At 42.6% G+C, this 21,164-nt stretch overlaps 1 protein-coding gene across 1 annotated transcript; it reads right to left on the bottom strand.

Moving 5' to 3' along the window:
* Positions 1-910: 910 nt before the first annotated feature.
* On the bottom strand, positions 911-20,563 carry LOC133923414 (uncharacterized). The gene is made up of 8 exons (XM_062368725.1): positions 20,154-20,563; positions 19,360-19,434; positions 18,517-18,878; positions 15,773-15,909; positions 15,567-15,687; positions 14,399-14,705; positions 14,142-14,290; positions 911-1,044 (listed from the first exon to the last, which is right to left on the bottom strand). Exons 2-7 carry the CDS (start codon positions 19,414-19,416, stop codon positions 14,153-14,155), a joined length of 1,122 nt encoding a protein of 373 aa, XP_062224709.1. The 5' UTR covers positions 19,417-19,434; positions 20,154-20,563; the 3' UTR covers positions 911-1,044; positions 14,142-14,152.
* Positions 20,564-21,164: the final 601 nt, after the last annotated feature.

Below are 21,164 nucleotides of genomic sequence, written 5' to 3' on the forward strand. Positions count from 1 at the left end.
AGATCAGATTCCGTACTGGCCGCATCGCATAATAACCTCATCCACCTCCACACACGAGCCGCCACCATGGATGCATCCTGCGGCATGGCCGGACCCGCTCAAGCTCGCTAGGTGGGAGGTGGCTGAGTTTAGACGCTGCAGCTAGCTGGGGAATAAGTCAACCAAGCCGACCAGCGGTGCCAAATGAGCATCAATGAGGGCAGCCATCAAGAGCGGAGTGGTGAAACCTGTCGAGGCCGGCGACGAGGGGACAAGGGGCGGCGATGCAGCCTGCGTCCATGTCCTCTTCTTCGAGTCTGTCCCGCATCTATTGCGAGGTGGGCTGATTTGCAGGTACCCATACTCTCTACGCGGTGGGGTCCTTGAACATTTGAATTTCCACCTACAACATACAGTATGATTTGCAACCTGCCTTAATCCCACCTCCACCTCACAAAGTTTTCAAACGGGACCTTCTTGAGTAGAGAGGATACAAGGAAAACTGAAAACAAACCCCAGACAAATGCAAGAGCAACTACTTTCATCCAAACAGGTGCAAAAAGAAACCAATATCAAGATTTTTTTTTCTAATCCAACAATTACCAGACTGAATCAAGACAGAAAAAAATAAGTGAAGCCACTCTTCAATCAGGCTCCAGAATTTGTCAGTCTCCTGATCGCACACACTGACCGATCAACATGCAACCTGAAAGAAAGAGATGAAGCAGATGACACCAAGAGTACACCAAGCTAATTCAGAAAGCTCAGCAAACAAAGGTCTCACCCGAAACCCATAATCCAGCACACAAGCATCAAAATATCCCCTATCCGTAAATCCCAACATGCACATTGGACTTCGTCTTGCAATAATACACAACTCGGTCCGTTCAATGACGAACAGATAGTAAGGAACCACCTGCGTTAATCACTTCTCTTAAAGCACAACAAATCTAGAGATCCCATAACCTATTTCCTATTCTGAAATGTCTAGCCTTCATTAACTGAAAGCAACAAAAGGATCAAAACAATATTTCCAGTGAACCTTCTTCCAGTCCTCTCTAATATCTGTTGAATCACAAACAATCCAAAATTGTCAGTCATTAGTAGCAGACAAGGCAATTTACAATTGTGAATATGTGATCCTACAAGTATGCTCACCATTACTTTTTTAGAAGGAATTTATATTATCCTAGCCTCTGCATCAATAGATGCATAGCTTGAGAACCCTTGCGAACAAGCTTTGAGCTGGAGCACTTCATCCAAAAAAATTATCCTTTTCTTGTTTAACTGGCTAACAAACAACTACCCGTTGCCAATTGAAGGCTACATCTTCCTTCTCAGAATTATACCCAGACTATAAACCCCACATGAACATGTTTCGATTATAGAATCACAGAGCATCTCGCCAAAGGCTCCTTTGGAAGAGACCCATTCCCATCTAAATTCCTTTTCTTTTTTTGTGAACCCATCTAACTTCTGATGCGAACTAAATTTGATAATTGTAACACAATCTCACTTAACCATGTTTATCCTGGAGCAATAAAAAATGTTTTATTCATTATTGCTGATGACTTTTAGAGCACAACTTGTAAAGGTGACTACTGTTGGTTCTAGACTTAATAGTGCATGTATCTGTGAAGTGGCTCTGCTCAATGGTTACAAAATGTGATTCTTGAGCATTGCAAAAGTAGAAATTACTCACAGAAACCTTTTGCATCAAGGTGTACTTGTCTCATGAATCATCATATATATTGAGCAATGTGTGCAGCTGATCCGAGTCTTATCCCTCGGTGGATGGACCTTTTGATTACTAAACAGGGAGAATTAGATTAGAAACGGAAGTCGCACCATTTGGGAAGAGGACTCTAGCTTACCATATTGAGATTGTGCAATCTAAAGTCATTGATTTTTTTCACACCCACTACGTGACAAACAGACAAAGGAGGCACGAATTAGTGATAGGTCATTATACTACCTGTCACTTATATAGTCTTGGGTTGGGACCGGACATAAACCCGTCACTGATTGTAGGTCATAGGTGACGGGTTATAATACTACTTGTCACTTATGATATAAATGATGGATTATAACTACACCTGTCACTTATAACTGGGTTATAGATGACGGGTCTACCCGCACCAGTCATAAGTGACAAGTTATGTTACGACCCGTCACTTATGACTTGACATAGGTGGCGGGTCTTTCTGAGCCAGTCATAAGTGACGGACTGTAATATGACCCGTCACTTATGACAAGTTATAAATGACGGGTAATATTATCACCTATTACTTATGACTTAGCTCTGTTATAAGAGCTGGCCCGCTACTGTACGCGGCCAAAAGTACTGAAAGTACTGCGCACACAGTAGCGAACGATTTTCAGGCGATTTTCTCCGGTTCCACTAGATACTCTCTAATATCTTGTTGATTTGAAGTTTGAATTGGTGCTAGATCTTTGAAGGTTTGCATCTCCCCCTTTCCTTCTCCTCTAATTCCTATTTAGTAAATTTGTTGTGCTTTGAGTTGTAATCGGTCATTTTGCATCTTTATCCAATATCTTAGTACAAGTAAGTTGTATTTATGTTAGATTTGATACTAGGTTTGCCGATCTACCGCGAGATGCAACAGATCTAGTATAATTGTATGGAATTTTTAATCGTATGCTTAACCACGAAATTAAGGTAATTGTTAATGAAGAATATAATGAATGTTTTTACATTAATTGTAAACGACGGACAGAAGTTGGATGTAACTTGAGACCCGAACTTGTTCGGAGTACCTGAGCGGGATGAAGTATTTCATGTGTTGCATTGGCGGATATGAAAAATCGTGGTAAAACGGCAATATATTGTTCATGCCGCGATTGCAGGAATGATAAGAAGTTTCCGAAACCAGACAATGTCCATGCACACTTGGTCATTCGTTGATTTAAAGATAATTATATATGTTAGAACAAACATGGCGAGGAAGGTCTTAACGAGGGAGAGATGGAGCGAGGTCTCCATACCGACAGTGTGAATCAAGGACTTACAACCGGTGAAATGAATCAAGATCTAAGGGACAAGGACATATTGGGGTTCAATGATAATGATCTCGAGGATTTTGTGGAGAATATGGACCAGATGGTGCGGGATGTCGAGCGACACGACGAGTATAACAATGATGAGTTTGCTAAATTCCAGGAATTTGTGCAGGATTCCAAGACGCCCCTTTTCCCCAAAGTATTCGCGGATATTTGGGAACCTAAAGTTTCTACAGCTGAAGACAACTCATGGTTTAACTGACAAGAGTTTCGAAGCATTGCTGGATCCTAAGGAACATGTTACTAGAGGGGAACTTGGTGCCCGAGGGTGTCTACGACACGAAGAAGATATTTTGTCTTTTAGGACTGGAAATAGAAAAAAATACATGCATGTAAGTAGGATTATATCTTATTTCGTGGAGAGTATGCAGAGCTGGATCAATGTCCTGTTTGCGGAACCCATCAATATAAGCGTAGAAATGACGATGGTGACGGGGACGAAGGCAAGAAAAGTAAATGTGGTCCTAGGAAAGTGGTGTGGTATTTTCCTGTAATTCCCCATCTGAAGCATCTGCTTGCCAACAGAAAGGAGACTCAATTGGTGCATTGGCATAAGGAGGGTCGTAAGAATGACGCAATGATACGGCACCCGGCGGATTCCACTCGGTGGCAAATCGTTGATTCTACATTTGATTGGTTCGCTGAAGAATTGAGAAATATTAGATCTGCTATGAGTATAAAAATCATGAATCCATTCGGTAACATGAGTTACTCACATAGCACCTAGCCTGTTGTATTGTCGATCTACAACGTTCCACCCTGGCTTTGTAACAAGCGAAAATACATTATGTTGCCGATATGTACCTCATGCATTTAGTCGATGATCTTAAGAAACTCTAGTCGGAAGGCGCCGAGATTTGGGATAAGTACAAGCAAGAGTACTTTACCTTGCACGCTATGTTGTTCGTCACCATCAATGATCTCCTAGCACTTCGTAACTTGTCATGTCAGAGCAAAAGAAAAGGTGAAGCTTGCTCACATTGCTTAGATGACACATGCAGTTTGAGGTTAAATAACTCAAAGGAAATAGTGTACATGCGGCATCGACGTTTCCTTCCCAGGAAGCACCCGTATCGAAACATGGACAAACAATTCGATGGCATAAGAAAGAACGCATTACCTCTAAGGCATTTCAGCGGGAAAGATATCCACAATCATGTTAAGAATATCAATATTGCCCTTGGCAAGCGAAAACAATCCTCCAAGAATGACGAACAAAAATAAATATGAAACAAGAAATCAATACTATTCGAGCTAAAGTATCGTGAAAATTAAGATGTTCGCCACTCTATCGACAACATACATACAAAGAAGAATATATACGAGAGTCTGATCGGTATATTACTCCAAATGAAGGGAAAAGGAAAGGATCATGAGAACGCACGAGCTGATCTTGAAGAAATGAGTTTAAGGCCAGAGCTCTATACACATGATACAAACAAAGGAAAACACCTACCCAGCAGCTATCACTCTCTCCAAGGAGAAAAAAGAATTCTGCGAGTTCTTTCACAGTGTGGAAGTTCCCTCTGGTTACTCGTCCAACATCGCAAGACTTGTTTCCGTGAAATAGCTGAAAATGAATTTTACCTTGATGAAGTCTCATGATTGCTATATGATGATGACATCACTACTTGCGGTAGCTATTAGGAACATCCTCCCAATAAAAGTTCACGAGACTATCCTGAGCCAATGCTTTTTTTTTCAATGCAATTGAACAAAAGGTGCTCGATCTAGACTCGCTGGAGGAGCTAGAAAGAAGACACTTTGAGACTATGTATTCTTGAGGTATATTTCGCACCATCCTTTTTTGATATCATGATACATCTCACTGTTCACCTTATGAAGGAGATACACTACCTTAGCCTCGTGTTCCTGCATCACATATTTCCATATGAGAGATATATGAGTGTTCTCAAGTCGTACGTAAGGAATCGAGCCTTTCCTGAGGGATGCATCGTGCAGAGTTACGCTACAGAGGAGGCATTAGAGTGATTTGTTAATTACAGTGACCCAAATAACCCAATTGACGTGCCTAAGTCTCGCCATGAGGGGAGGCTCGCAGGTGTGTGGTTATGGGGGAAGATGGTAATAACTCCTGATCTAAAAGCATACGGCAAGCTCATTTCCTCGTGCTGCAACAAATGAGCGAAGTGTGCCTATATGTCAATGAGCACAAGCAGATGCTACATATGCGAAGGTTCACGACTTGGTTCCGATATCGAATCAGACAATCGAGTACTCCTACAAGTGCTCTGATAAAAAAATTGGCATCAGGCCCTATATACACAATTATGACATATCAAAGGTACGATATAAACGGATACACATTTTACACGATTGTCCAAGATGAGAAGAGCATATACCAAAACTGTGGTATCCGTATAGATGCTTATGATAACGACATGTAAAGAGATACATACTACGGTCAAATAGAGGTCTGAGAGCTGAACTACTTGGGATTCAAGGTAGTCCTGTTTCGGTACCGTTAAGTACATAAGGCAAAGGGCGTCACTAATGACAAGTTTGAATTCACTAGCGATGATCTCAAACATGTCGGATACAAGTCTGAACTCGCTAAAGATGTTCTTCAAGTTTTTTATGTGACTGACACAACAAAGAAGAAACGCCATGTGATTCTCGCTAGGAAAAGACGCATCATTGGAGTTACAAACATTGTTGATGAGAAGGAGTTTAATCAATTCGATGAAATTCCCCCTTTTACTACTGTAATCGTTGCATACCTTTCGCCGACCGAGAAAACTCCATACCTGCGCTCCGATCATAACGAAGGGGTCCATGTCAAAAAAACATGAAAATGGCGAATTTGAATTTCAGTGTCAACTTTGTAATATTAATGTCAAATTTGAATTTTAGATTTCAAGTTATTTGAATTTATAATATTAATGTCAAATTTGAATTTATAATATTAATGTCAAATTTGTAATATTAACGTCAAATTTGAATTTGTAGTATTAATGTCAAATTTTTAATATTAATGTTGAATTTGAATTTGTAGTATTAATTTCAAATTTGTAACATTATGTCAAATTTTAATTTTAGGTTCCAAGTTATTTGAATTTGTAATATTAATATCAAATTAGTTATAGGTGACGAGTGATACAATACACCCGTCACTTATTACTAATTATAGGTGACGGGTGATACTGTGAACCCGTCACCTATGACTTTCATCACAGGTACTGAGTACAAGTAATAAGTGACAGGTCAATAGCATAGGTGACAGGTGATGGTGTTTACCTGTCACCTATGATCATTTAACTATATATAGGCTATCTCCCCGTGTCATTTTTTCTAAGTCCTAGCCCTAACTCCTCGAGCCGCGCCTCCAGCCTCCTCGTCCCTGCCAAGCCTACGCCGCCGCCGTCGACGCCCTCTCCTCCGTGCACCACTGCCATCGACGCCCTATCCTTCGCACTCTGCTGCCGTCGAGTCCCCGAGCCCGTCGCCAGCCCCAACGACGACGCCCTCTCCACCACTTCCCCAGCGGAGGAGGAGGCCGCCTGTGCCACTGCCACTTGCTCCATCCAGCCGCCACCGTCCTCGTCGGGTGCGAGTGGAGTAGGTCCAGACGATCGCCCCTATCTCCGTCGAGCCCGTCGTCCACCTCCCATCTCTGTCAAGTACGCCCCCCTCCTCCCCATCCATCTCCATCTCCTCCCCCATCTTTGGTTTCAAATGTGCAATAAGTGGTTACCTTTAGCTGCTGCTAGACTAGTGCAGATATCGAGTTTAAGTGCAAAAATGTCTGCTTTCTCTCTTAACCTGCTATATGTTTTATGGACTATGTTTTCATATTCAAAACAAGAACCAATTTGAATATCTGAAAAATTTATATTTTGAACATGGGACAGTTTTATTACTAACACTGGTCTATGTAAAATTAGCAAAAAAGTCTTGTATATTCCACGATATTTGGAACTTGTACACATACGTTTGCGTAATTGAAGTTGGCACTTTCTAAATATACAATCTATAGCCTATAAATGTCGTTCCTTGGAGTAGTATTTTCTTTGATACAATCTATAGCCTATAAATGTCGTTCCTTGGAGTAGTATTTTCTTTGATACAATCTATAGCCTATAAATGTCGTTCCTTGGAGTAGTATTTTCTTTGGTGTAATATCGCACCATATATGTATGGGCACTTTCTAAATAGTTGAGGGAAACACATGTTTCCTAGTGCTTAACCTTGATTCCTTTTCTTTCCTCTAAGAAACCATAGGAGCAGAAAAGGACTATCACCCCTCAGAAACCAAAAGCATAAAGGATGCTAGCACTAGAGACCGCCCCAGCACAAGATGAGGCGGATAGGAGCCCAAGCCCGCACCCGACGTCCTCCTCCGGCAGCAGTGAAAGCTAGTATCACTGCCCAGCTCTGTTCCGTACGAGCCTCCGAGCTGACATCGGGCAAGTGACAAAGAATACAATCCCGCCGAAGAGATATTGATATGAGTCAATGTATTTTATACTTGTTGAATACAGGAATACTTTTTGTTTATGTTAAATTCCCTTGTTTTCTCTCTAGATGGCGGAAGCATAGTCTCCAAGCCAGACACAGTCTCCAAGCCAGACAGCTGGTAGTGGTGCACGAGCCCGAAAGCCAAGGTCACAAACAAAGTGGCCGATAAACAAAATTACCATCACGGGAATTGATACTGACGGGCTACCTACGGATGAAAAGGCCCTGAATAGATTCCAGACGGTCACAGGGCTCATTGCTCGGGAGAGGGTGCAGATAACGACTAAGTTCGATGACCTCAGTGACGAAGCGAAGAGGGACTTGTTCGATAATATCGTCAAGGAGTATCTGGAGTACCCTGGAAACATGAGCGAGCGTCAAACGATCGCCGCGGTCAATGCAGCAATGAAATCGATCGCGAAACTTCACCGAAGCTTTAAGAGCAAGCTTGTGAATCGGTACTTGCTAAAGGAGTGACGCCCTTCGAGAGCTACAAGCACTTGAATAAGGAAGATTGGGATGCTTTTGTGCAGATGAAGAACTCAGAGCAATTCAAAAAAGAGTGAGGAGAAGAAACAGCTTCGGACTAGGAACAAGCACACCCATAGGATCAGTGCAACCGGATACGCTGGGAAAAGGGCAAAATGGCAGGCAGAGGATGATAAGTTAGCCAGAGAAGGCCGCGAGAGTCCTGGGTGCAATTCCTAGAACGATCGCAGTTGTATTTGCGTGCAAGGGGTGAACTGTCCGAAAGCGAAAAAATCACATTCAGAAACAACGAAACCCAGTCAGTCGCAGAAAAAGTAAAAGAAAAGGCAACCGAAACTAACCAAGGTTCTTTCACCAGGGTCAGGGAGCATGACGTTCTCTCAGCGGCGCTGGGAAACCCGGAGCACCCAGGTGTATATCAAGTTCCCAAAGCTGAAAATACGGCTTTCCCGAAGATCTCAGAATGTACAAGAAGAGGAAGGTCGGGTGCAGTAGATGTCGATACAATTACACGAGACATCACCCGAAAAGTTTATGCAAGCATCATGAGATAGCTTGCATCACAGGGAATAGAGATTTTCATGCAACAGGAAGCTAGCCCCGGAGTTGCAGGGAAGAGTAGATGCGCCTCCAAGGAGGTCGATCAACAATTAGCTGTTGTTGTGACTGAGCCAAATACGATTGACCTGCTAGAAGGGCCCACACCCTGCAGCCTTGTAATCAGGCCTGACGGGTATCTCATCGAGGTTGCAAGAGGCCAGGTGCTTCCAGACGTCCGTATCTTACACACGATCTCAATCCGTGATGGCTACGCTGTGATTACGGTGGACATGATACATAGCAATGCCACCGATCACGTGTTGGAGCTCCCCCCATGATGAAGTTACAACTCTGGGTGAAACTCTTCGTCAAAGGATCCAGTGGAAGACGGGTGACATCATGGTCTCCAGTGCATCCCAGTCTGGATGAGCTTCTAGTGCACCGCCGCCGCGCCCCACTTCCAGAGAAGGCATCCTCCAGAGAAGCTGGCTTCACTGCCCTCTCCTCCGCATCCAGCAGCCACGCTTCCAGATCCAATTCTGTCTCCCCTAAAGAGCCTAAAGAAGAAGGAAAAGGAAGCCGAGAAGAAAGACTATAAGAAGCAACTGCCAAAGATGTCGAAAGCCATTGTACCGATGAAGAAATCCACGAACATTGGAGCAGCATGGACTAGTACCAACAAGAAATTCCAATATGGGAAGCCCTTAATGAAGGTAGATGACCTAGCAAGGAAGGGACAAGCATGTGTCGACATGCATAATTACTACATGCAAACTGCCAGAGAAAGCAATGCTCAATCCATAGTCGTACAATACAAACGACGCCACCTCTTAACTAATGACAACAACTACTTCATTGTGGATTTCAATGACTTATACGACCTCTTTAACCTTGATGCCCTGGATGTAATGTTATTACAGATCTTCATATTGTAAATCCTTTGAAACTGGATATTCATTAATTAATACCATTAAGTCTTGAATCTAACTATGTCCTTATTTGTAGACACTTGATAAAAGAAACAAAGAAGAACAAAGAGCCCATCGCAATTCTTGACCCTGAGACCATTACAATATCGATCATCCAACTTCACCGCGACTACGCTGTGGACCATGTGGTTAGGACAATGCAACAATATTCCAAAATGCACTATCTACCGGACACCCACAACACAGGTGGCCATTGGATCTTACTAGTTATTTGCCTCAAGTGAATCTTAGTGTGGTACCTCGACTCGTCAAGATCAGTAGCACCAAAAGACAAACTTAGACAGCGTGATTACAACGCTATAAAAGGACTCCTCGACGCTTAAGTTTTGCCTGACTTAGTTTAAATATTTAACTTTTCTAACATTCAAATACTCCCTAGCTAATCGGTCCCTCTTTATACAGGGCTTTTAACAAGTACCTTCGAGCTCAACCTGACTACAACACGAAAGACGGCCGCAGACTGACACACAAGACCGGGTTCGCTGTAAATGCTACCAAACAAATTACCAAATGCTCTCTTTTGCTGTTTTTTTTTTCTTTTGATTCAATAATAAATTTTCTTTTTAGCAGTGTCACCAACAACCACCGGACAACGCCTGTAGATTCTATGTTGCGTGGAACATGCTCCTCACACTCCGCATAAAGGATATCAAATCCCCCGATGTAAGTTCAATACGAGATTATTCGTAGCTAATTTCAGTAATTAGTTTAACGCCATGATAACATGACATTGGTTACGCGTCAAATTATGCAAGAATTTTCAGCTTCTTTTTTCGACGACAGTGCACTCCCAGAGATTCGGCGACGGATCGCCGAGTTCATGGTGTCTGAAGTCATCAGCCCACACGGCGAGTTCCACTATAGAATCCCTAGGTTGTGAGGTCTTAATATGAGTTGATCGGAACTTTATAATATTTGTGATTCTGTAATGAATTGATTGGAACTTCATAACCGTTGTGATTCTGTGATGAAGAGTTCTTATATAAGTGTGCTTGTCCATATGGATTTGGATATGTTGCTATTGTTTGCAGGGAGAAAACGGCCACCAAATCCTGGCTATGCTCCAGGATGCAGCCAGAAAACAATACAATCATACCGGGTAAGCTACACATAAGTGACGGCTAATCTTGTTACCAGTCACTTATGTTATGACATAAGTGACATAAGTGACGGGTGAATAGGTTACCCATCACTTATATCTTTCTCCCCAATACATGGGAGACGATGATAGGTGACGGGTCACGGTTACAACCCATCACCTATGATCTCATTGGTGACGGGTAACCCGTCACCTATGATCTCATTGGTGACGAGTCCTTATCCGTCACCAATAACTAGTCATTGGTCATCAGTGACGCGTTCAAGGTGTTGGGTGCGTGACCCGTCACCCATATCCATTATGACCCGTCACCCTTAGCCTTTCTTCATGTAGTGACCTCCATAGCCATCGTCCCCTCCTGCCTCGGACGGATAAGGCTGCCACCGTCCCAGGCGACGCCTTTACCCTCATGTTGGCCAAGGCAATCCTGTTGAAGATCAGAATGCTGGTTCAGGCGCAAATATTCAGAATGACAACCATAACAGCACGGGTGGCGAGCATCAACAGGCGCAAGGGTCAGCAACTCCTGTTGGTGATGGGGCCCTACTTGGTGAATAGTGTGTTTAACAACATCTGTGTGACTGGCCGATCAAACATGTTAACTCAAGTGGTAGATTATCTCGACCGGGTTGACGCCGCTTCTAACATCTTGGTTGCAGAGAATTCTGGGACAGTGCCACGAGACAATGAGCAGCAGCTATTAGAGGTCATCTTGGACTCGATTGTTGCCCGGCTGGATCACAACACACCAACTTGCGTGCTCGTCCCCGATGTCCAGGCTTTGGGTTCGGCCCATGGGTCCCCTGAGTGCAACGGTCGACCCTTAACAGAACAGGTGTCCACCGCCCTTCCGGCACTCGACCATGACTTGGCACTTCAAGCCCTCCCTTCAAACACGACTGATGAGGATGCAAAGTCAGTTTCTGATGTACCGTCGACCACAGACTCTTTGCTCCTTGCCCCTCGGTGTGATGTGTCTTACATCCCAGGTCATGGGCTTGAGCAAATCTGCAGAGCGGGAGTAGAGCCATTCTGCACCTTCTGTAGTGCGCCGTTTTGCTCCCAAGACGTGTTCTATTGTGTACACAAGAAGAAAAGCTGATGCTTCCAAGCAATCTCATAGCAGCAACCAAGTTGCAGCTCCCAGCCAGAACGAGCCATCTACTCTGACATCGTTCATAGCCAAACTCTCAAAGCCGGTGGATGCTCTACTCCTTATGCCGGTCATACGCAAGAGAAGAAACAAGACTATTCCGAAGGATTACGTGCCTAGGCGGAGTGAGAAGCTTGCACAACGTTATTCCACTCTGGCGGCCAATCAGCAGGCTGCCATACATATTATGCGCCAGCTAGGATTTATTGATGCAGAGGAACACATTAGTCAAGAGACTCAGGTCAGATATGCAAGCCTGTTTTGCAATACCCAGAGCAGAACACACATATCAGCTTTGGCTGCAATTTTTGCATGTACAACACCAGACAATCTGCAAACCAGGTCGGCAGACCTCATCACCGCCACGTAGAGCATAGCTGTTGAGCACTTTTCTTTTTTAGGTTGGTTTTTCTCCTGGGATCATAATGACAACCTCAAACATTCTTATTTGGAACGCCCGTGGGTTAAACTCTAGAGCAAGGAGGGATGATAGTTAATTCTTATCGGCCGGATATCATCTGTATTCAAGAAACGAAATTGGCTTATATTTCGGTTCATACCATTCTCTCTTCGCTGGGCACGCCCTATGATAAATTCGTCTTCCGTCCGGCTGATGAGACGAGGGGCGGCATTCTAGTGGCTTGGAAGGGAGTCTGTTTTTAGGAAGAGGCTCATCAGGTTCATAGTCGTTTTGTCTCGGTTAAACTCAAGTCGGCTGACGGACCGACATGGCGGTTCACTGGTGTGTACAGCCCCCAACTTGATGCCGAGAAAATTATTTTTATGCAGGAACTCACAGAGACCAAGGAGGTTTGTGCTGGTCAGCGGTTAGTGGCCGGGGACTTCAACTTGATCTATTGATCTGAGGACAAAAATCATACTAATAACAACAGAACTATGATGGGATGGTTCCAACGGCTTGTTGATGACTTGGAGCTGAAGGAAAATCCCCCTCTTGGGATGTCGTTACACATGGTCCAACGAGCAGGAGGCCATTACGTTGGTCAAGCTTGACCGTGTTCTATGCACGGCTAATTGGGAACTGATGTTCCCAGGTTGTTTGCTGCACAGCCTTGCTACGAAGATATCTTATCATTGTCCACTTCTCCTCAGGTTGTGTGATGGCACAAGAGGCAAGAGGAGATTCCATTTTGAAAGTTTTTGGACAAAGACTGCAGCTGTTCCAAAGAGGATTACGAAGCAATGAACGGTGGCCCAAGCCCTAGAAGATCGCCTTTGGGTTAGTGACATCCAAGGTCCTCTCACAATGGTGGTTTTGACTAAATACTTGCAAGTGTGGGAAATCTTGGAGGAGTTTGAGCTGCGCCTAGAGGTACCTGATGTTCATACTTGGAAGCATTCTTATTCGGGCCTTTTCTCCACAAGATCGGCATATAAAACATATATCATGGGAACCGTTGGATTTGAACCATGGAAGAGACTATGGAAGTCTTAGGCTCCTTTGAAATGCAAATTCTTTTTATGGCTAGCCATTCACAACTGTTGCTGGACAGCTGATCGTTTAGAGCACCGAGGGCTTGATCATCCCGAACATTGTCCTCTTTGTGCTCAAGAAGATGAGAACGTCCAGCATATCCTTACCAATTGTGTGTTTGCAAGAAGTGTTTGGCATCAGCTATTTCAGCACATTGGCCTTCAAATGCTTACCCCTAATCAGATGGATTCCAACTTCTCTTATTGGTGGAGGCACACCCATAAGAGAGTAGAAAAGCATCATCGCAAGGGTTTCAACACATTGGTTATTTTAGCTACGTGGTGTTTGTGGAAACATCGCAATGATTGTGTCTTCAACGGTGCTGCTCCGGATGCACACAAGGTGCTGAATGCCATCAAGGATGAGGGTCATCTCTGGTGTATGGCAGGGGCTAGAGATCTTAGGGAAACTTGGCCGGGTTGAGGATGTTATTGTTTTCTGGTCATGTGTTTAGGTCGTTTTGTTGCTGCCTGTAGTGTTATACAAGTTTCAGGGTGTAGTGTGAGTGTGTTTTTGGCACCCCTAGTTGGGAGCCTTTCCGATGTATTCGAACTCTATCTCCTTTTCTTTTAATATAAAGATACGTAACTCTCCTGCGTGTTAAGAGAGAGAAAAAATGTGTATCCTATTTTTCTTCTGCTACAGAACTTGGATGATATTTGGTGAAAGTTTGGATTACGGTCAATATCCAGAAAACACAAAAAAAAAATGCATGTATACATTGCATACATTTTTATCATTGCTTTATGTAACAATGGTTTTACTTGTGATAAAGAATAATAGTTCATACATCATCCAAAAGACAGAGAACGTGAGACAAGGTTGGAGATATCTTACCATGCCCATCTTCAGGAATTCAGGTTCAGTTCTGCCACCAGCATCTGCACAGCCCAAAAGATCTTTCCACAGGAATCTTGAAGATGGTGTTCAAGATCCTTCACCTTTTTACCATCCGCTTTCTCTTTGAAAGTCAATTCACGGGTCATCTGCAAAATAATATTAAAGTTTGTAAGCATGTGGCAAAAAATAGTACTTAAACCTCAGTACATGTAGAAGGAACTGGAACTAGTCATGGTGATGCTTCAAATTCATACCTCATCAGGTATATATCCAACCTCATGCTCAATAATATTCCTCAGCTGAGTTATAAACCCTCTTAATGTTTTCAGTGGATGTGTTGAACATCGTTTAGATACCCAACTGGGAATTTCCCAATACAACCTCTTATCCAAATCATTCTTCAGATTAGCTGCACATATGTCAGAAACTTTGAACTCCTTCTGGTTTTGACTCTGATTTGGCTCGCTCTGATAATTTAGTGACAGATGGAAGTATAAAGCGAGAACATTTTTAAACTTTTTCCTTACAGTTAATAAGGCACTGTGTTTCAGAATAGATTTTCTGCAAAGTTGACCAAAACAAAATGTAGTACTTCAGTTCACATCTACTAGTTATCTATATCAATCATTCATATTGTAAAAATTATGCGTGAAGGGAACACTAGGTACATAATTCATTTTTAAGCAAACTCCCCCAACAAGTACGCCATGTTTTGAGAAGCCCCCTTCTGTTAGTCCCTTCATTCTGCCTAAAAAACTGGATGACATGGCACTGCTCAATGATAACTGGGACTGAGTATTGTCCCTGTATGGCCTATTGATTTGAGCGCACACCTTAAGATCATAGTGATATGAATAAACTGTTCGATCTGCACACATTTTCAAATTTTATTCGTTGCACCAAGTCAGTCATAAAGCACAAACTCGACCCATTAGGCCATGGGTATGATGGATTATGTCTCGTTCAGCATGTAATGGCATCACATCTTCCAATTCCATCACATGGAGTCACAAGATTAACAGTAGTGGGTGGGGGGTGGAATTTCAGACCATAACATACTTCTGGTCGGGAGTTTGCTCACAAATAAAGAAAGAGTTATAGGGAGAAACTCAAATGTCAAGCAACTTTAAGGTATTTTTACAACTTTCCCAATCAAATCTTACATGATGCATGAATTGAGAAGTATGCTGCGTCATGGTCAAGTCATGCACATGTGTTCTACAAGTAGAGCATAAAGTAGCATGCATTTAACTTATAATGACAATGTAAAAATGGTAGGCGGTACAAACTACATATATACCCCTTCAAAAGCAAATGCAGCCCGAGCATGTGAGTAACACAAACATAGTATTCAGTCCACGATACAACTCAATACACAAGAAGCACTTGAATCAATAAGAGAAACAACTTTTTTTTGCTTACCCTTTTAGTTGGCCACTTTTTATCCTTTTAAAAAGATCTGTTGCCTCATCACCGAAATCTGCTGCTTTGAGAATCAGGTACCCCAGCCTAAGCCAATCTCCACTTTTTTCTTTGTCTTGATCTTCAGATTGTATGATAGTAATGAAACAAGTAATTAATGCAGGAAATCATAATTCAACTTGTATCAGCTATGGATTTTTTTTTACCTGAACTGCAACTACGGAATTCCCATAGTTTTGCACTTATCGAATCAGATTGTCTGATAACTGCAATGTTATCCCCAGCAAGATCAGGACAGTAGTAGCCCAAACTGTGCAACTCTTCTATGCCATAGGTGACATTACTAGCAAAATGAAACATAACCATATTATTCGGTGCAAAAGTAACAAAAATAAAATAATTCGCCTAGTGCATATATTTACATTATTTGTTTTGCATATCAATGTTCAAATCCCTAGGTGTACTGCTCTACTATACAGCCAGAAGGCTCTCCTCTTCTGATTTTTCAATCCATTCATTATTTTTTGCCCACCAAGCAAACTCCTTAAGTCAGCTACCAATGGAACCTCTACCGTTCACAAATCACAATTCTGTCAATCATAAAACAGTTGAAGCGACATACCCGATGGTAGAGTTTCAAGAGAAAGTTATTTCATTAATCACAAGTACGATAGTGAAGCTTATGTTTCTGCATACAACAAGTTCACCATCTAGTTTCGTGTAAGAAATAATTTTGATGTAATTAAGTTTACATTCTGATCAATCAAATAAAACAATGAAAATGAGCAAGGAAATCAATCTAGCTCTCAAGGATGGCGCCTGAACTTGCTTAAGAAAATGGGGAAAGAAATATGATGGTGGAAGGGTAATTGTACAGAAGGTATTCATTTTTTAGGATAGTCAGTCTAATCCGATAGCCATCTAGACCTAACCTTAATCCCTATGTCACCTAAAACAATTCAAGATCTCCATTCTTTCTCTTTCTGTCATGGATAGCAGCAGATGGAAGGCAATGTTAGGATTTTAGCGGAAGCATCACCAGGATCATCAAGCCAAGCACAAGATCAACACACAAGACACGATGTTTTTTAACGAGGTTCGGCCAAATTGCCTACATCCTCGGGGCATGACTACGGAGGCTCCTCCCCAACTGTTTCAGTCTTGCCTTTTGGTTACAACGGTGGTGCCTTCTATTTAAAGGCCCGGAATTAGGAGTTCGACTACAACTCTAATCCTAGTCCCATCTAATTACAACTCAAATCTATCTGTAACCTACCATGTACACATATTCGACATATATTCCAATAAGCAAGCTTGATTAGCACCATGCCATGTCTATGCCACAGCGGGCAGATATTTGGGAGCGCCAGGTGGCATACATCCCCACCATGTATGGCATCTACGACATAGAGTGACAGACAAGCACATGCTGCACCATCGGGTGGGATTTTTGGTACAGTCCACTTGCTTATAAAAAGTTATGTTGATCTACATTCTACGGTTGGATTTACGCACAAATTTGGGGGCGATTTGACCATCAACACCAGTTTCACCTAAAGGAATGATGGTGATTCAGCTCTAAAGTTTGATTCCTGGGGGAAATCAGTTGGTAGCTCCTTGTGGATTAGGTACTTGCCGAGTACAAAACATTACTCCCGTGTGGTGGAATAAAGAACACAAGAATGCAAAGGCCAACATGGTGACATCAAGCCATGGACCAGGAGTGCATACATCCCGTTGTGCTAGTAATTGGCAAGTTAATGGTGCTCAGATGGCCAATCAACAGTTCAACACAACATGAAGGTGGATTTCTGTCTCCATCATGTGCACATTTGTTTATATAGCTGTTTATATTTGTTTTAATTCCCTTCATTAGTCTCCTAAGTTGCACAGTTTATCTTTTTTTCAGCATATCCAAAATAATTGATATTTAGCTGATGAGGGTTATATATTTATATTTGATTGAAGAATGAAGTAATCACAAGAAGAAGCATACTAAGAGTATGAGTGTAATAGGAACGTTCGCATGTTCTTCCGTGATCAATTATTATCGAATGGAATTATGTCACAAAGGGATTAGCTAAGATACAGTACTGTAGACTGAACTATAATACTCTTCTTTGAACTGCCTTAGCATTTGTAATGATTGATAATCGCTGATTGTAGGCAGTGTACGATGCAGATTTGACAAATGAAAGGCTTGGAAGACATCGCTGGTGAAATCCGTATCTGTGATACTGTCTGCAATATTGCTTCTTTCATACAGAAATGAACTTGATGTATTTATCTCAGCCTACGAGGCCAATTTTCTATCCAAGTTTCAGATGCAGTAGTGTCTCAAAATTGTCACTGCATATTCCTTTCGATAGATATATCTAGAAAGTACCTTTGATTTAGGCATATACTTCATGGTAAATACTCTATTTGGTTGAACTACTAACATACTGACTTTCAATTTTGGAATATACTTCTTTTCCTTGTCACCGACCAAGTGGCTCTGTCACAAAATATTGAATGTGGCGTAGCAGTACGCCGGTATATACTTCTTTGATCTTTCTAATGAATACTACAAGTTCTGGCTGCATCCATGAGTCCCTCCACTAGGAGGAGGATTATTTTAGGTGGCAAGCAGTGGTAAACCACTGAGTTGAGTCGCATTTTAAATGGTAATAAACCTCAGATAATACGGGAGTATGTACTCCCAGGTGTACAAAACACGCTTCCATTTCCAGTATAGGTGTTTCCACCTTTTGACTCTAACCACTAACCCAGGATACACCAACAATAATTGTTGTTCCTACCTCTACTACAAAATGGTCGGTATTATTGCGGTCATTGAACAACCCTATCCCCCTCTGTCGACCAACAAAGCATTAATATATTCACTAAATCAATTACGATATATCTTGAAATAAACTCCCAAAAATAAATCAATAGAGAAAAGTTGTACCTGATCAATTTAATAAAGTCTTCAGTGAATCTGCCATTTTGATCAACACCAGGGCCATTCTTTTCAACATATACTTGAAATGTGGTCTCAAATGGTTTAAGTGCAAAAAAAGTGTGATAGCGGTGCTCCCCGATTCCCCTCCCATATCCAAGAGATTTGAGAATACATGGGTGGTCAACAGCAGCAAGTCGATCATACTTAATTTGACCAATTGACCCCTTAAATCTTAAAATGATGGCATCACATGCTTTTATTTCATCACTCTGATTCCCAGATCTAACAGATCCTCTGTAGTAAGACAACTTTGATGGCTTACTCATCTTCAAGGGACTAGAGTCTGGAATATGTATAGATCTAACTCCCTGACAGAACAATTTTCAACCCTAATTAATATAACAGTACTAATATATAGATGGATAGTACGAACGAAAATAAATAAACATTGTACATAAAGATTATTATTCCCTCTGTTCGTATATGTTTAATGTTTTAGGCCTTTGCACTTGGATTAGAAGCTGGCCAAAATGACACCACTGACCTATGTTAATTACTTCAGCAACACTACCTTCTATGCTTTTCTTCTCGGCAAACAATGCATGTGTGCATGCACAATAAAGCAGAGCTCTCAACTATCAGACAATGTGGTCTCAGCTACTTGGCATATTAATCCATTGGGTGGAAGTATGCGCAGTTGTAAGGGTAGATAAGGTGATTAATTCCTTTATGGAAAGTAAGGGCATAATTGAAAATGTAACACAAAATCTCCTCGAAACATCATACATTCTTGAACAAAAGAGGCCTAAACGTAGGGAGACACTAGTTTGATTAAAATAAAATTATTACCTCAATATAAATAGGATTGGTGGATGATCCTCCATGCTGATCTTGAGGAGGGTCCATACGTAGCAGTACGAAAACCTGTAAGCAACAAATGAGTTACAGACAGATAAATCTGTTCCTGTAAAAATCATTTGGTAACTATAGTACAGCTACAATTTATCTCAACAAGAGATGAAGACTTGCCTAACACAGTCTAATGTCTAATTAACCACTTATAAACCATTCAAAAAAAGAACTTTCAATGTATATACTGAGCAATTGCATGAGCATCCAGAGATATTTTGAGCACAATCATCATTATCACCCAAAACTCTACTATATCGAGGAAATATAGAACGAGCTAGAGCTAAACAGGAAATAGTAAAACGGAATGGTAGGAGGGCTAGTGAGAGGTGACTTCGCGTTCCCGACCAGCGCTGGGTGGCCGTCGCAGTATGCAGGTTGAGTCACTTGTCAGGCCATGGAGCTTGTTCTTCATCAGCCTCATCTCCGGCATGGTAGGTGTCCTGCAAGGCATTACCAAGGTGCCAAGCGAGCCCATTGTCACAGCCCTTTTATCCTCGCCAAGGCTCGCACTAACCAGACCCCCTCACTGAAATCTTAGATTACATCCTAGGCTGCGCTCCCCATCATCCCAACCATGTGCCTCTAGTTATTTAGACATTGATAATCGACCCACAACTACTTCAAAAATTCGAGATGGATGTCACATAAAAAAGACAATTTTTCTTCAGATTAGCATACACCAAATGTATGGAGGATGAAGTACGAGGAGCTGAGGAGGAAACAGAGCCCACCCAAAAGTCAGAGCTTGGTGAAGACGATCAATCCCCTGCTGCTCCTCCCTCCGTCCCAACTCCCTCGAATGCAGTCCGATCACCACAACACCCCGTGGCCTTCCCTCGCCTCCCCTTACCCGCCCCAACCTCTCCTGGACTGAAGAGAAGCGAGGCAGCAAGAAGCACCCCGCCCGCCCTGACTCTCAACGCGGGAGGAGCACTCCACCACACTGCTGCCGGCTGAGGGAGGCGGGGCGGACGGCGGCGGCTTCTTGCGTTCGGTTTCTTGGTTTCTCAGTTCTGCGTCCCTCCCTCCATCTCCTTTTCGTTCGAAGCAGCGGAAAAGGGAGCGGCGCGCGCGGAGGCCTCGTGGGATTCTGCTCCTCTCGCTGGCAGGTGGGGTCAGAAGCCACGGGTCCACCTGACATAGGGACAGGGGGCGAGGGGCTGGGAGAAGCTTACCTTTTTCACTCCGTGCAGGCTTTTCGTTCTCTCTTTTTCTGCACCGCTCCCTTGCCGGCTTGCGCCCTCGCCTCACCACCTCGGTCCGGCGCACGCTCGCTCACACGGTCACAACAAAATCCGAGTCCTCTCCGGTCTCCAGTCCATGTGGCGTGCTTGTCTTCTCTTTTTTGAAAACTAGTTTGCGCCGTGCTTGTGGCAGCATGGTTTTGAAATAGCCAGGCAACCATGCAACTATATCGCCAGACAGACTAGAAAAAAGAAAAAGCATATGGTTTATTATATCCTGAATTGAAATATTTGCATTCAAGAAAAATATGAACACACTTGGATGTTTTAATCTTTAACTTTTGCGCTAGGCAACCCAACCTTAGAAACCTGACTGTTCAGCATAAGCCTCCACATCCTGACTTATGGATAGTTGGACACTTCTAATTGTGTTTTTGAAATATCATATTACTACAAGAATTTGTGGTAAACAAGGCATCACACAATCACCTGACGATATGCAGGACAACAGTCGTGTGGTTTTGTTATTATAATTTAATATATATTACCCAAAAATTT

This window comes from Phragmites australis, chromosome 7 (genome assembly GCF_958298935.1).
Source record: "Phragmites australis chromosome 7, lpPhrAust1.1, whole genome shotgun sequence".
NCBI classification, from domain to species: domain Eukaryota; kingdom Viridiplantae; phylum Streptophyta; class Magnoliopsida; order Poales; family Poaceae; genus Phragmites; species Phragmites australis.

What these genes read in the sequence shown, in the direction of transcription:
- LOC133923414 (XM_062368725.1), bottom strand. Translation starts at nt 19,416, where the DNA reads ATGGACCCTCCTCAAGATCAGCATGGAGGATCATCCACCAATCCTATT. An exon ending in CCAATCCTATTTATATTGAG is followed by an intron (nt 18,879 to 19,359) that starts GTAATAATTTTA and finishes TTGTTCTGTCAG; the next exon opens with GGAGTTAGATCTATACATAT. An exon ending in TTGGATATATACCTGATGAG is followed by an intron (nt 14,291 to 14,398) that starts GTATGAATTTGA and finishes ATTATTTTGCAG; the next exon opens with ATGACCCGTGAATTGACTTT.